Raw genomic sequence first — 15,692 nt, 5'->3', positions numbered from 1 at the left:
CGGTTTTAATTATTTGCATTGCTAAAAATTAATTTTTTATTATTAAACAAAGCTATTTGTTTATAAGCCAAAAAATTGTTTATAAGTTTAAAACATTGCTGAGGCCCCTTAAATAATCCGATTTTAATTCTGTAAAGTGTATTAGATAGGTAAAGCACCTCTTTATATGTAAAAAAATTAGACAACTTCTAAATGGTCTACTTTTTGTTCAGAAAGATTTTAAAAAATTTGAACTTTTTTAAAAACATTTAAATTGCAAATTTGTTATGCAAAATCTATTAGGTCGATTTTAATAAAATTTGGTACATGGTTTAAGTACGTTACAAAGAATTTCCTAAGTGGATTACTAAGGTTCTAAGTACCACCGAAGTGGTTAAAAACATTGAATAACAACAGGCATATTTTGCCCCCTTATTTTGTATTTATTGCTATATTGCAGAAAAGGTAATAAGTTAAGACATTTTTGACCAGTCGGATATCATACAAAATTCAATTATCTTTATTTTATTTCTCTACGACTTTGTTCCAAAACGAATCGTTTTAAAGTTATAAGCAAAGAAATCAGAAAAAAATCGACGTTTTTCGAAATTTTTAAATATTTTATTTTTTTTATTAATGTTCCGGGCATATTTGAGAAGGAGCATAAGTAAATTATTATTAACGAAGTTATCACCTTACTTTATCTGCAAAAATTCGAATGCCACCTTTCACATCCAAAAATAGACGTTTTTTCACAGATCCTTACTGGTCTATAATAAAAGAATTATCATAATTGAAACTGAAAATAATGTTGTATATCCATAATTAAAAAAAATTCAACTTTTTTTAATTAGAAAGATGAAATGGCATATTAGAATATAGTTCTTAATTCCAAACAACTTTTCATTATAACAATTTTTAATATTTTGAATAATAAAGCTACTTTACTCTTGAGTAAAATTAATATTTTTTGACATAATATCTCGTATACGGCTTAAAAAAAATGAACTGATGGTTCTATTTTTAATTAAGACCATGCACAACTTTTCACGTTGACGAACAGAACGTCTATAGTCGTCTAATTTCCATTGATGTAATGTGACACAACGTCTATATACGTTGAATTTTTCCCTATTCTACTTTGCAAAATACATATAGTGTCACAACACTTGCTTATACATTTGACGCAGTGTCCGTCAACGTGTTAATTGGACACACTGTACAAAACAATTATTGTTATTGTTTAAACAAATAATAAACAATTAGCGGCAAAATCTGTGAGTAGAACTTTTTACTTTAACATGTATATAAACTAACAAAAAAAGTTTTAGAAAAAGATAATCTTGTTTGAATTGCTCCGAACAATGCATCTTTTCGTTCTATCTTGACTCTTCTAAAATGCTTCGTATAGATTGCTGAATAGAATTGGGCTTCTTATAACAGGCAATATGACGACTTATATACATATATAAGGATCTCGTAGAACAGTCGTATTATTTAAACGTAAATTAAAACATGGCAACATCGTCGGGCTTCGTATAATGCGTAATCCATATACACTGTGAACGCGTTTATACGAGTGGGCTTCGTAAGACTGTAGGAATAAGACAGTGCTACAATCCCCTTACCCCGTAAACCGCGGGCTTCCATTCATCTGCAGGTTGTAGCGGGCTTCCTATCATTTGTGAGCCATATATATATATATATATATATATATATATATATATATATATATATATATATATATATATATATATAATTATTAATATGTAGTGACTGTTAATAATACAAAAAGAATAATTTTGGGGAATGCAGTCAATGTGTTTTGGGCTGATTAGAAGTGAAACACTTTGAACTTTTGTCGAGCTTTCGGACAATTTATTTCCTTTATCAAGACAATCTAAAAATACAAATGTTTAAATTTAGATGAAAACTAGAAAAATAAAAACTTACTGCTCGTGGTTTACAAAATAACTAACATAATTATAAAAAACATAAAAATTCTTTCTAAAAAATATAAATTGTAAACGTAAATTAATTTTGAAATATGTCAAAAAGATATTAATCAAATGTAGTTAGACTACTTTAATAACTCGATAGATTGGAAAAGAAGTTAGTTAACAGTGTATAAAATAATGATATAAAGATGTAAGCAAATTTGAAGTTATAATTATTAGTAAAAAAAAAAAACTGATAGTAATGTAAAAACAAGTTGATTTAGAATGTTATAAATATTTTTCTTTTGATACTATTTAGTGAAATTTTAAAAATTAATAAGACCAAATTGTTTATAAAATGCATAAATTAGTAATATCAGATCTCAAAATTAAAGTCAAAGTTAGTAAAAATTACAGTCAAAGTTAGTTAGTCAAAGCCAAAATGTTATTATAAATAATGCTTAGATTATTGATATCAGATCTCTTATTAATACAATTTGATTTTTTTATCCAAACCATTTCTTTAAATTCTCTTTTACGTAAATTTACTTCTCTTTCCAAAATTGTTGCTTCTTGAAAAATGAAAACATGATCCTCATTAATAACATGCTCTGCCAATGCACAAGAAGGGATATTTCTCTTGATATATAGTACTTGTGGTAAATGTTACATCGGACAGACTTCACGTAACCTATCTCTTAGACTAACGTCTCATAAAAGTGATATCAAGAGAAATATCCCTTCTTGTGCATTGGCAGAGCATGTTATTAATGAGGATCATGTTTTCATTTTTCAAGAAGCAACAATTTTGGAAAGAGAAGTAAATTTACGTAAAAGAGAATTTAAAGAAATGGTTTGGATAAAAAAATCAAATTGTATTAATAAGAGATCTGATATCAATAATCTAAGCATTATTTATAATAACATTTTGGCTTTGACTAACTAACTTTGACTGTAATTTTTACTAACTTTGACTATAATTTTGAGATCTGATATTACTAATTTATGCATTTTATAAACAATTTGGTCTTATTAATTTTTAAAATTTCACTAAATAGTATCAAAAGAAAAATATTTATACCATTCTAAATCAACTTGTTTTTACATTACTATCAGTTTTTTTTTTTACTAATAATTATAACTTCAAATTTGCTTACATCTTTATATCATTATTTTATACACTGTTAACTAACTTCTTTTCCAATCTATCGAGTTGTTAAAGTAGTCTAACTACATTTGATTAATATCTTTTTGACATATTTCAAAATTAATTTACGTTTACAATTTATATTTTTTAGAAAGAATTTTTATGTTTTTTATAATTATGTTAGTTATTTTGTAAACCACGAGCAGTAAGTTTTTATTTTTCTAGTTTTCATCTAAATTTAAACATTTGTATTTTTAGATTGTCTTGATAACGGAAATAAATTGTCCGAAAGCTCGACAAAAGTTCAAAGTGTTTCACTTCTAATCAGCCCAAAACACATTGACTGCATTCCCCAAAATTATTCTTTTTATATATATATATATATATATATATATATATATATATATATATATATATATATATATATATATATATATATATATATATATATATATATATATATATTATATATATATATATATATATATATATATATATATATATATTATATATATATATATATATATATACATATATTTATATAAATACAGGGTGGTTCACCTTATTCGCCTCGGTCTCTGTACGGAAAACGACTTGATATTTAAAAAAAAATCTTTAAGAGAATATACGGGGCCATTACCACTACAATCTAAAAATAATGTGAATAATACAAGGTGCTTCAAAAAAGAGTGGTATATCAAAGTTATATTTTTTCTTATGGAACACCCTACACCTGATGACATTTTTGAAATTGCCTTTAATACACCTAAATACAGGGTGTATATACTACACCTAAATACAGGGTGTTTTGATTTATTTCGATTTTTATAAAAATGTAAGGTTTTAGAAAAAAATAAATATTTACTATGTAAGAATCAGTTACACATTTTTTCTTGGATCTTCATAATATCTTTAGCATATTTAAACAGATGTTTATTGTTAAATCGTAAATTTTTAGATTAAAAAATTAATTGAAAACAAAAACGATTTCATATTAAAAAGCGTTTTTGTATATATTATAATTATTGATCTGCGTTAATTCTACAAAGTTTTTGTACAAGTTCATTAGTTTCATCAACATTATCCATAATTTCTTGAAATAAATCAATTGTACCGAGCTTTGCATAAATCGCAAAGATGACACTGGCGAAAAAAGATGCTACAACCTTTTGACAGTTATTATAGATGACGAAAGTGAAGTTGAAGAAGATTTATTTCAATAAATTATGGATAATGTTGAAGAAATTAATGAACCTGTACATAAACTGTGTAGAATTAACGAAGATCAGTAATAATTATTGATCTTGATTTTGATAATTTATAATTACTATAATCTATACATAATTTTTTTTTTCAATATGAGAATGTTTTTGTTTTCAATTAATTTTTGAATCTAAAAATGTACGATTAAGTAATTATAAATTTTGTTACAATAAACATCTGTTTAAATATGCTGAATAGTCTATTATAAAAATCCAAGAAAAAATTTGTCACCGATTCTTAGATTCGTAAATATTAATTTTTTTCTAAAACTTTATATTTTTATCAAAATGGAAATAAATCAAAACATCCTGTATTTAGATATAGTCTAGCTTACTGTTTAAGGGCAATTTAAAAATTTCATCAGGTGTTCCATAAGAAAAAATATATCTTTTGATATACCACTCCTTTTTGAAGCACCCTGTATAATTCACATTATTTTTAGATTGTAGTGTTAATGGCTCTGTCTTAAATCAAGTCGTTTTCCGTACAGACACCGAGGCGAATAAAATGAACCACCCTTTATATAAATAAATATAGTGGTTTGAAATTTCAGCAATTCGGTCATGTGAAAGAAAAGTCTATTTGTTATTTCTCAATATTTCGTCACACTTTTGTGACTTATTCAGGAGAAAACTGTAAATTTATTAAGACTAGCAATTAACAAAAGCTAAATATTTAATTACTTACAACTATAAGAGTAATAATTTAGATTTTTTAAACATATCGTAAGGGACATTTACTTAATTTTTATTTTGACATTTATTATTTCGGAGTTATGGTAACTGCAATAAATTTTATTTTCATAGAATGTTGTCTGATACTTAAAATTTCTAGTGAATAGGCCGAAGTAAACTAAAGAAAGTATTCACGGAATTTTAAGGTGGAAAGGTATGATTAATAGTAGAAAAATTTGGAAAGGGACTAGAGTATATTAAATTGATCTATAAAATGTAAGTGATGGTACATAGTGAGTTAGTGTAAGACTGATATTTTTAGAAATTTAAAAATTAAGACGGATTAATTATTAGATGAATAATTGAGTAATTTTAAATATCAGACAACATTCTATGAAAATAAAATTTATTGCAATTACCATAACTCCGAAATAATAAATGTCAAAATAAAAATTAAGTCAATGTCCCTTACGATATGTTCAAAAAATCTAAATTAATACTCTTATAGTTGTAAGTAATTAAATATTTAGCTTTTGTTAATTTCTAATCTTAATAAATTTACAGTTTTCTCCTGAAGAAGTCACAAAAGAGTGACGAAATATTGAGAAATAACAAATAGACTTTTATTTCACATGACCGAATTGCTGAAATTTCAAACCACTATAACACAGTACGGTCGAAAACATGTGTATAAATAAATAAATATATACACTATAATTATACATTAATATTTATTACAAATTTATAATATTTTATGATAATATTTATCAAAATATATTAGTGTTAACGTTGTAAATGAATGTTTAATAAAAAAAGTCCATTTTCCAGAATTTTCCGATTTTTCCGATCAATGAAAATTAGCTAGTTGTTATTCTTTCGTCGAGTTACCCCAATTTACAAAAAAATTAAGGCTCTTCGTTCTTTGGAAGCTGAGATATTGTAAAATTTTCAAGCGCTCCAAATTGAACTTTCAATATCTAAACCTCGACGAGCGAAACTTAACTCCGAGATTCTGCCCCTTAACACGGTCCCAGCTGTCAGCGTGAGTAACTTCATTTTAAAGGGATATTACTCGTTTTAACTAGAAGATATTCAGTACTTATTAATTGAAATATAAAATATAGATATTTATTATCATTCTCTAAAGATTTCAACTCTTAATATTTATAAACAATAGAGATGTGATTTTTCAAAAAAAAAAGTATAACTTGGCTATTATTGGTCGTAGAAAGTTTTTTTTTAATGTGTGTGTTCAATCTCAAATTAATCCCTTAATTTGTAATCTCACATTATTCTTAACTTCCTAAACTTTTATAATTTCACAGTGTATAATTGAAACATTGGGAAACATATCTTGTAATATTTTAATAATTAGAGTCCATTCAACCTGCAAACCTGCAAACTTAATAAATTGCCAAATAATATATTTTCCAATTGAACTTCCTAAATTTTGCAATAGCTTTCTTTCAAACTGTAGTTGCAAGCTTTCAACAAAGTCAAAGCCCGTAGTTTGTTACCACGCGACTTATTGATGAATTGTATATTTTGACGAGATTATAAATTAGCCAAAGGGACTATTTTGGGTCGCAGTCTATTATAGAAAGTTACCTGAACAACATCTATAGTGTAATACTCAGTAGCTGTCAATAAAACCATATTTTTACTCCACACTTGCAACATTTATTTACCATCGTCGATCGAGAAGAATCGGACAAAGGGGCATTAGAAAACAATTCGATCCTGATATTTACATCGAATTGTCCAGTGTGTTTGTTTACCAACTTTTTGATACAGCCAATTATAATTATTTGTCATGAAAAATAACAAAGATATTCTAATTGTTTATAAGGAAAAAACTCACCGTTTTTTTGACGACTTGTTTAACAACGTTTGAAAAATAAATACATTCTTTTTTTAACTTTCTTAGTACTTTGAGTCTTAAAAATACTCCTTGGGCAACAATGACTGTTTAAACATTCGATGTCTGGGATAAACATTTAAGATAACTCGTAAACTAACAAGCAGATCTTCTTGAAATTTTGCACACTCATAAAGGCACTTAATTACCTCATGATCAAGGTGTAATAAGTTCCTTAAGGCCTATTTGGTAAAAGTTATTAACATTTCCAAAACAGTGCAAAAAACGTGGTTTTTTGCAATTATCTCGGTTAATTATTTATGGATTTTGTGTGTGTGTGTGTGTGTGGTGTGTGTGGTGTGTGTGGTGTGTGTGTGTGTGGTGTGTGGTGTGTGGTGTGTGGTGTGTGGTGTGTGGTGTGTGGTGTGTGGTGTGTGGTGTGTGGTGTGTGTGTGTGTGTGTGTGTGTGTGTGTGTGTGTGTGTGTGTGTGTGTGTGTGTGTGTGTGTGTGTGTGTGTGTGTGTGTGTGTGTGTGTGTGTGTGTTAGATTTATTACCTTGGTTGGTTCAAACCAAGGTCATAAATCTAAACACACACACACACACACAAAATCCATAAATAATTAACCGAGATAATGGATTTTAACTTGTGAAAATTCAAATTAATCGTTTTTACATGATACACAAGTTTCATAATACAACTTTTGCTGTAAATATGATACTAAAAATGCTATAGGCAAAAAACAATATTTTCTGACTTTGGCCTTTGTTTATAAAAAAATGAGATTGATTTGCGAGTACCTCTGTATGTATTTTTAATTAACTATATCCCCCTACGATTTAGCACCTTCAAATACCTGTATTGATTTTTTTCCGTTTTTATTTTTGTACTCTGGACTAGTTGGTGATAAACACCAGTCTGATTTTTTGCATGAGAGTTTAATGAAATGGTAACAAATCAATTGGAAGTTCTGCCCGACAAAATATATGGAACGTTTTCGTAGTCTGGCGTTCCAAATTTTTGACCTGTTCCACAATTAAAACTTCCCCTGTACCAGTGTTCCATTACATCAAAGTTTGTCCGACTAGACACCGTTACAAATTATATTACGTATCCATACAGACATTAACAAATTTTCAGCTTGCTATTAATAAACCTTTTTTTGGTACGCGGGATCCAGGTCTATAAGTATTCCATCATCATTGAATCCAGGATTTGCTACCTCTGATAAAACAGTGCCGGGCAACTCCAGAGGACAAGAGAGGAGGTTTTCTCCTCCTATCGCATAGATGGCACCTTGGGCCATCCACCAATCCAAGCAGATATAGATGACGCCCGAGTCTACAGTGGCCGCTAAGCAAACTACATACCCATACGCCAGAGAGCATCTCCTATCGTTTAGAAGAATTTTGCTATAAGACCTTTGAATTGCCCCACTATGTGGAGCGGAGCCTGTCTCATATCTCCACCACTAGCCCATGAGTCCTAGAATCTTCGTAAAAGCAGCTCCTTGAGACGACCTCCACCAGTACTGAAGGTCACTCCAATTAAAGTTCAGGTGAACTCAAATTAAGTGTACCATAGAAAGCACAAGACAGCACAATGACCTGTCTCCAAATGTTACAATGGCCTATCTGAGCAGTCATTCCCCACAAGGACTTGGTATTTTGTTTGGAATTAACCGCAATTTGCGCTTCAAATATGTTTATTTTGACGTTTCAATTTCCAAAATTGAAAAGAAATCCTTTGTAAAAGGTATAAAAATTTTTTTATTAAAAATCCCTTAAAAGGGCTACATCACAACAAAACGTTTTCGATTTTTATAAAAAATCATCATCAGTGTTCGATCTAAAAATAAGTATAACCGATTTAATGAATATAAAGTTATTATTTAAATTTTGACAAAGGTTAGAGCAAGTTGGTTATACTTACAAACTGGATGCTAGCTGAGCCACAAAAGAAAAATATTTGGGTAAAAACCCTTTACATAAAATATAGATGCCTTAAAAGTGCATACTTCAGTAAAAAGGCCTGTGATGGTCACATGGCAAACAGGATAATGCCCTAAGGTAAGGTATACAGGTTTCCCAACACGTGGGATCCAAATTGAGTTGATCACATTTCAATGACTTAATGGCAACTGAATGCAAAATGAGTGATGTTTCTGAAAGGTGTCAAAAGACAGATGGACAACGTGACGTGGAATTTACCCTGTATTCCGACAGCCAACTAATTGTTAGTAAAATATTTAATGAAAATTTACCTAGTAATAACAAACATCAACAAAGTTGTGGCTATAATTACATTTAAGTAAGTACTTTGAATATGTAAGATGAACGTGAAGTATGAAATGATTTTTATAATGAGAAATAGCCAGAATCTATGCAGCCATCTATACATGTTCCTATTCAAATTGAAGTAAGTCCAACTGTGCTGTTGAAAATTTGATTTACTATGAATTAAAAGGAGTGTTTGGTTTAATTGTACCAATGGCAGAGTAAATTAGAGAGTCTATAGTAAATGGAAGTCTGATATTAAAGTAGTGTTGAAATTAAGATAAGTTGTATGAGTCACAGGAGGAAACTGATATGATATAATGATATGTGAATTAATTGGTTAAGGTACCTGAGTGTTGATATTGGAAGTGAAGAAGAATATCAAATGAACTAATAACCTGGCAAAAGTATGAGGTCCTTTTATGTAACATAGCATCTAGGACTAAACATGTTTATGAAATAGGGATTTTTTCTATTTTTTATTTTTTATACCAAGTTATCGAGTTGAATTGAAAAGGTTTAAAACTGGATGGATGTATGTAGGTGTATTGGAAAACAAGCAATATGTGTAAAATTAGAAGGTAGTGAATAATTTGTGATTTGATATCAGAATTGTTTACTGTAATGAGGTGTGATGAAAAAGGCTGGGCGCCCCAGAAACCAGACCCCACATCCCATGGATAAGAGAGTGGAAGAATTAGTATAAAAACCTTTTATAAATATTTTTCTGAAGTTTAGTTGGACCTATAACGAAAACCTGATCAAATGGCAATAAGTTATGAAAATTGGGTGGAAGAGATCAAATAGTGTTAGAGTTGTGACTGGTCGATTTAGTAAAAACTGTGGAAAAAGTTAAAGTAGATTATTTTGGAAGACTAGTAGAAGTTAAGGGATAATGAGTTGATGTTAGAAATGCCATCTGTTAAATGAGTAAATATGGAGGAAAAGTTAATATAAATGAAAAAAGAGTTTGGAAACAGCAAAGAAGTTTGGAAATTTAGGTTAAGAAAAAAGTTGACGATGTAAGGGATTGAAGTCACGATTAAAAGACACATGGCGGTTAACACAGTTAGGGCTACTTTGCTTTTCTCTAATTATTTCCAAGTCCTCGTATAGGTCCAGTCTTAAGAAATTCTTTTGAGGTATGTTGTGTATTAGAGAAACATTTTCCGGAATGTTAAGAGTATGACTGTTTTGTTTTAAATGTTGAGAAAAGGTGGAAGTGTTCTCTCTTTTTGTGTGTTCAAGGGAACGAGATGCTAGTGACCTACAAGTTCTTCCTATGTACGTAGCATCACAGTCAGAGCATTGAAGTTTATAAACCCCACTACGATTCATGTAGTTGATAGGGTCTTTGGAGTTGGAAAGACATTGTCCTAAATTATTGGAAACTTTAAAAGAGATGTGTATGTTGTCAACTGATCTCTTGATAATATTACTGATATCACCGGAAAGGCTCTCTTGATGGAAAGGTAATGAAGCATAAATGGGTCTGGTGGTCAGATCCCTGGGAAACGCAGCCTCCCTCAGAACCCTCAGTTGTCTCTTATGAAGGAGTTTGGTTATAAGGTTTGGTTCGTAACCGTTATTGAAAGCAATTTGTTTGATAGTGTTGAGTTCTTTAGTGTAGTTAGATTGTGATAGGGGGATGGTTTCTAGACGGTGTATGTAACTGTGGAAGGCAGAGTATTTATGTGACATTGGATGGTTTGAAGACAAGGGTATGACATGATCAGTCTGTGTTGGTTTCCTATAAATACTAAAATCGAAGTGGTCATTCAATCTGGTGATGGTGAGGTCGAGAAAGTTAATTGAATTGGATGATTCAAGTTCCATAGTGAACTTAATGTTGGGGTGGATTTGATTAATTTTAGAAAGCAATAGCTCAGCTGATGTGGAGGGTCCTGTTAAGAAAACTAGACAATCATCTACGTATCGAAACCAGTGTAGAATTTCAGGATTTTTCATAATCTGTGTGGATTCTAAATGATCCATAAATATATCAGCTAAGAGAGGAGATAGACAACTACCCATAGCTAGGCCATCAGGTTGCCTGTAATATGTATTATTAAATACAAAGAAATCTTGAGATAAGCAAAATTGTAATAATTGGATGATTGAATTGGTAGTAGACATAGTAATGGAGCTGGCTCTAAGAGAGAATGTACCAGATTAATAGTTTCTTGTTTGGGGACCGAAGTAAAAAGGTTGCTGACATCGAATGAAAGCATAGTAATGTTGGGATGAAGATTAATTTGTTGAAGTTTATTGACTAGATGATTGGTGTTTTTGACTGAGAAACGAGGGGAAAAATTCGTCATAGTGTTGATAAGGTTAAGTATGAATTTAGAAAGGATTGACACTGGAGTGTTTATGAAACTAACCACTGGACGAATTGGAATACCCTCTTTGTGTATCTTAGGTAAACCATACAGTCTGGGTGACAAAGGATTGCTGGGTGTTTTGTAATAAGGTGCATCATGTTCTGAAAAAAATTCTGTGAAAGGTTTGAGGTTGTCTTTAAGTTTGTTTATGAACTTTTTGGAAGGATCCTCATGAAGTAAAGTGAAATTATTATCAGATAGAAAAGTAGTGACTTTTTCATGATAAAGATTTTGGTCTAGAATCACTAGACAATTTCCTTTGTCTGCTTTACTTATGATAAGATTGTTGGATTTGACTTTGTTTTTAATAGATTTCAGGGTGTTGAGGTGGTCTAAACGTTTCTTATTTGAAAGTGAAGGAAAAGAAGAGGTGAAGTAAGTGTTTTGAGAAGTAGGTGGTAGATTGAATGAGGATGTATTATTAGGATTATTTGATGAGATATATGCATTAGATAAGTTAGAAGAAGTAGCAGATGGAATATATTTATTTTTGAATTTATTGATAGTTTTGTAACATGAGTTTCTACTTCGGAAATAGTTCTAAAAATACAAATAAAAAAAATGTAAATTAGATGTGTTTAAGATAATTAGGAATCTGTGTCATATTTATATTTTATGGTTTCGCAATATTTCACATGCAATGAAATAATTAAATAACGTTTGTTATTATAATAGTTAGGTTTGTAAATAAATTTCTATTTTTACGAAATACGTACACTTTGGCGATTTCTTCTACTCCAACACTATCTCTTATTTCATTTAATACAGTGGCTTCCATTCCAGAATAAATGCCAGAATTGTTAACTATCACAATAATAACAGGAAGTTTATATCTAACCATAGTTTCGATTTCCATACCAGAAAACCCAAAAGCCGAGTCTCCTTCTACACAAATAACTCTCTTATTTGGTTGATTATGTCTACAATAAAATGCAGCAGCAATGGCAAATCCTGGACCAACCTAAAATACCAAATTTTTAAGAAGTGAATACATGTAAATGACGACAATATAGGAAAGGTCAAACAATAAGGAATGCACCTAATTTTCCCCTTGTTGCCATATTCTAAATTTTAAAAAAATATATAGGGAATAATCAAATTTTTTGACCTGTCACTTGAATTTGACATGTCAGAACGTGTAGTTGCCTTTATATAAACCCGCTGAAGTGGTCTGTTATCATTAGTACAGTATGCGGCAAAATAAATAGTACTGAAATGAATATTGAAATGTTGATGATTATTTATATATATAGTAATATACATGATATAGCCGTACAAACATTGTACACGACGACGTTCCCGATAAAATAGATGTTAAAGATGTCCTTTGTCACGAAAAAACCTTTAATTCTAATCTGCAATTCCGGAGTGGCAGACGGTGGATCAGTCGGACTCCTTCAGCATTCCCCATTATGTACGCATCAGGTGGCGTTAGTTCTGGTGAGTGGGGATCTCCCAAAATGATCGCGCAGTATTCGAAGAGACTCCTTGGCCGTGTGACAGGTTGCCCCGTCCTGCTGAAACCGTGGTTGATTTCAAGGTTGCACCGTTTCGCGACCTTTTCCGTATGACCGAAAATAGTAATCTACGATAAAAAAAATTTCTGCAAAACTGGGAACCATCCTGAAGAACCTAACATTAGCACGACATTCACATACGTTATAACAACATTCGGAAACCACTCAGTACGTTTCGGCACATGACACGCACGCATTTGAGGCATACTCATACAGTACAGTTTATTTTTCCGCATACCGTATTAGTATTGCCAAACTGTTTTGTAAGCGATAATTAATAATGTACTTAGAATTGTAATTTAGTGAGATTTTTTTGGAGTTGAAATAAAGTTAGTTAAACAACGTTTCTTCACTTAATCTGTGAACCCACAAGAAAACGTAACAACTTCTGTCAGAAATGTTGAGTTAGATGAAAGAAATTATTTTCTAGAATTTTTATGGAGCAAAACAAGAAGCAAGACCGAGACGGAAGAAATTCGAGATATGATTGTCGCAATGCAACAACGTCAGAGAGCGAAAGAAAAGGAAGCTGAAGAGGAACGTCGTCTGGAAGAATAAGAAGCTAAGAGCTAGGAAGGAGGAAACAGAGGTTGACGGAAAACAGCAAGAAGAAACAGAAAAACAGTGACAAGAAGCTGAAGATAGACATCATCAGGAAGACAGAGAGTTGTTCATGAGTCTTATATCAAAAATAGAGGCCAAAATATTGTCAAAAGTGAATAAAGATGATATGAAAAGAGAAATCGTAGAAACAAAAGAAAATATCAAAAGAAAGATCAAGGAAATAAAAGAAGATATGACCAGAGACATCGAAGAGACAAAAGAAGACATGGTTACAAATTTGAAGTGAACAAGAGATCTAGAAGAGAAAGGACATTATAACCCAAGAAGCAATTGGACGTAATATTAAAACGTCTTAACGTTGAATTAAATGCCCCAACGTTAATACGCGACGTTGCGACGACGGTCAGGAAACCGCTATTTGCACCTAAGTGGGGAATAGAAATACGGGTTGCCTCGACGTCCCCCTCTCGACTTCTCAGCTCGAGATATTTTATCGTCAAATTACGTTAGTTTTTAGGACAAGACCAATCTTGTAAAGTAATAGTATAAAATTCTCTACCACAGAAGTACGGCCGACACACTTCATTTTTACCAAATAGGTTAATAATCTTGGAGGATATTAAATCATCAGAAACTAAGATGCATGACGGCCTGTTGATACTTATTTAAGTAGGTTCCTACTCTATTCAAAATATAACCTAAGTGACTTGTATAATTATTTTATTAATCATCTGCCTCATTGCATAATGCGGTCGCAAATTTACAAACGCAAGGAAGTGTACTGTTAAACTAGGTATAAAAATTGCTAAAAACTGAAAGCGCCTCAGAAATTTACAGGTTAAATCGAACAAAACGGAAAAAATAGAAATAACCATCGTAATTAAAAAACATATTATTATGTCTAGACCCATACAAAATTATCCTTGATTTATATAGAAACAAAATTCGTTAATTAAAATCAAATATTCATTAAAATCTAGCAAAAAAATTGCCAAACATTATGTTTCAAAAAATAGCTGAACCATGGCGATCTTTCATTAATGGCGGATTTGACTCGCGACCTAAATTGCACTACATTTTAACTGATTTGGACAAGGACACCCCCTGCCGACCTTTAGTATAACCTATTTTTACCTTTCACACCTCGAATTTACCTATTGGTATACCTAATACGTCCTAAAGAAAACACCCGACGTCTCCTGAACGTTGGGTTCGATACTAATAAATACTCTGTAATCCCCGACGTTGAACAGTCGTTAAATGTCTTCCAGTAAATTACATTGTAGTATAGAGGTTATACCCGACGTCAGCTTAACGTTAAACCTTAACCTAATAATTAACGTTGGTATTCTCAACGTTGGATTGTCGTTGTCGTCTTCCCGAAAAATACGTCTACCATACTCGATAAAACACCAACGTCCTCTGAACGTTGGCATCTATCCTAAAAAATACGTTGTAATTTCCGACGTTGAGTAGTCGTTGATGTATGCCACTTAATTGCACTTATACTACAGATAGGTTAAGACCGACGTCAGCTTAACGTCAAACCTTATCCTAATAATTGACGTCGTTATTCCCGATGTCGGTTGGTCATCAGATTATATTACTTATTAGCAGCAACGTTGGTCCATAAGAAAAACAGACGTTGTCCTTGGTTAAGGCTTATTGTGAACCAATTTTGTCCTTAAATTTAACGTCCCATTAGGACAAAATTGGTTGCAGGTCGTAAAATTGCTACTTGGGAAGGTATCGAGAACTCTTGAAAATAAACGAAAATAAACGTATATAGGGTGCAACTGACACCACGGAGTAAGCCAAAGGTCACCTGCAGAGACTGTGTTTTTATAAAGTACAGAATCCTCCGACCTGGTCCAATTAGGTGCTGTTCGGGGCAAACAGCCTGAAAGAAGTGGGCTGGTTGTCACCCTGTTACCGCCGAATCGTCGAATGTTCTACTCGTCGTTTCTACTCTATTCTATTGATGCGACGAAGTTTTCTGCCTCTGCGTAAACGCCGGGTAAGGTTCCAGAACATGTAGTGGTTCTTTTATGAGCCCCCTGAGGTGGCCTGTTATCATTAGTATTGTTATTGGA

General features: G+C 31.3%; 1 protein-coding gene across 1 annotated transcript in view; it reads right to left on the bottom strand.

Moving 5' to 3' along the window:
• LOC126888127 (2-hydroxyacyl-CoA lyase 1) overlaps positions 1–15,692 on the bottom strand; it is a 784,683-nt gene that overhangs the window by 186,291 nt on the left and 582,700 nt on the right. Inside the window, exon 7 of the mRNA XM_050656138.1 lies at positions 12,235–12,479. Within this exon, the coding sequence (XP_050512095.1) occupies positions 12,235–12,479 (245 nt within the window). The remainder of the gene's footprint in view (positions 1–12,234; positions 12,480–15,692) is intronic.

Source organism: Diabrotica virgifera, chromosome 7 (genome assembly GCF_917563875.1).
Source record: "Diabrotica virgifera virgifera chromosome 7, PGI_DIABVI_V3a".
Lineage (NCBI taxonomy): Eukaryota > Metazoa > Arthropoda > Insecta > Coleoptera > Chrysomelidae > Diabrotica > Diabrotica virgifera.
Note: the sequence above shows the minus strand (reverse complement) of the source record. Positions and strands in the feature narration are given on the sequence as shown.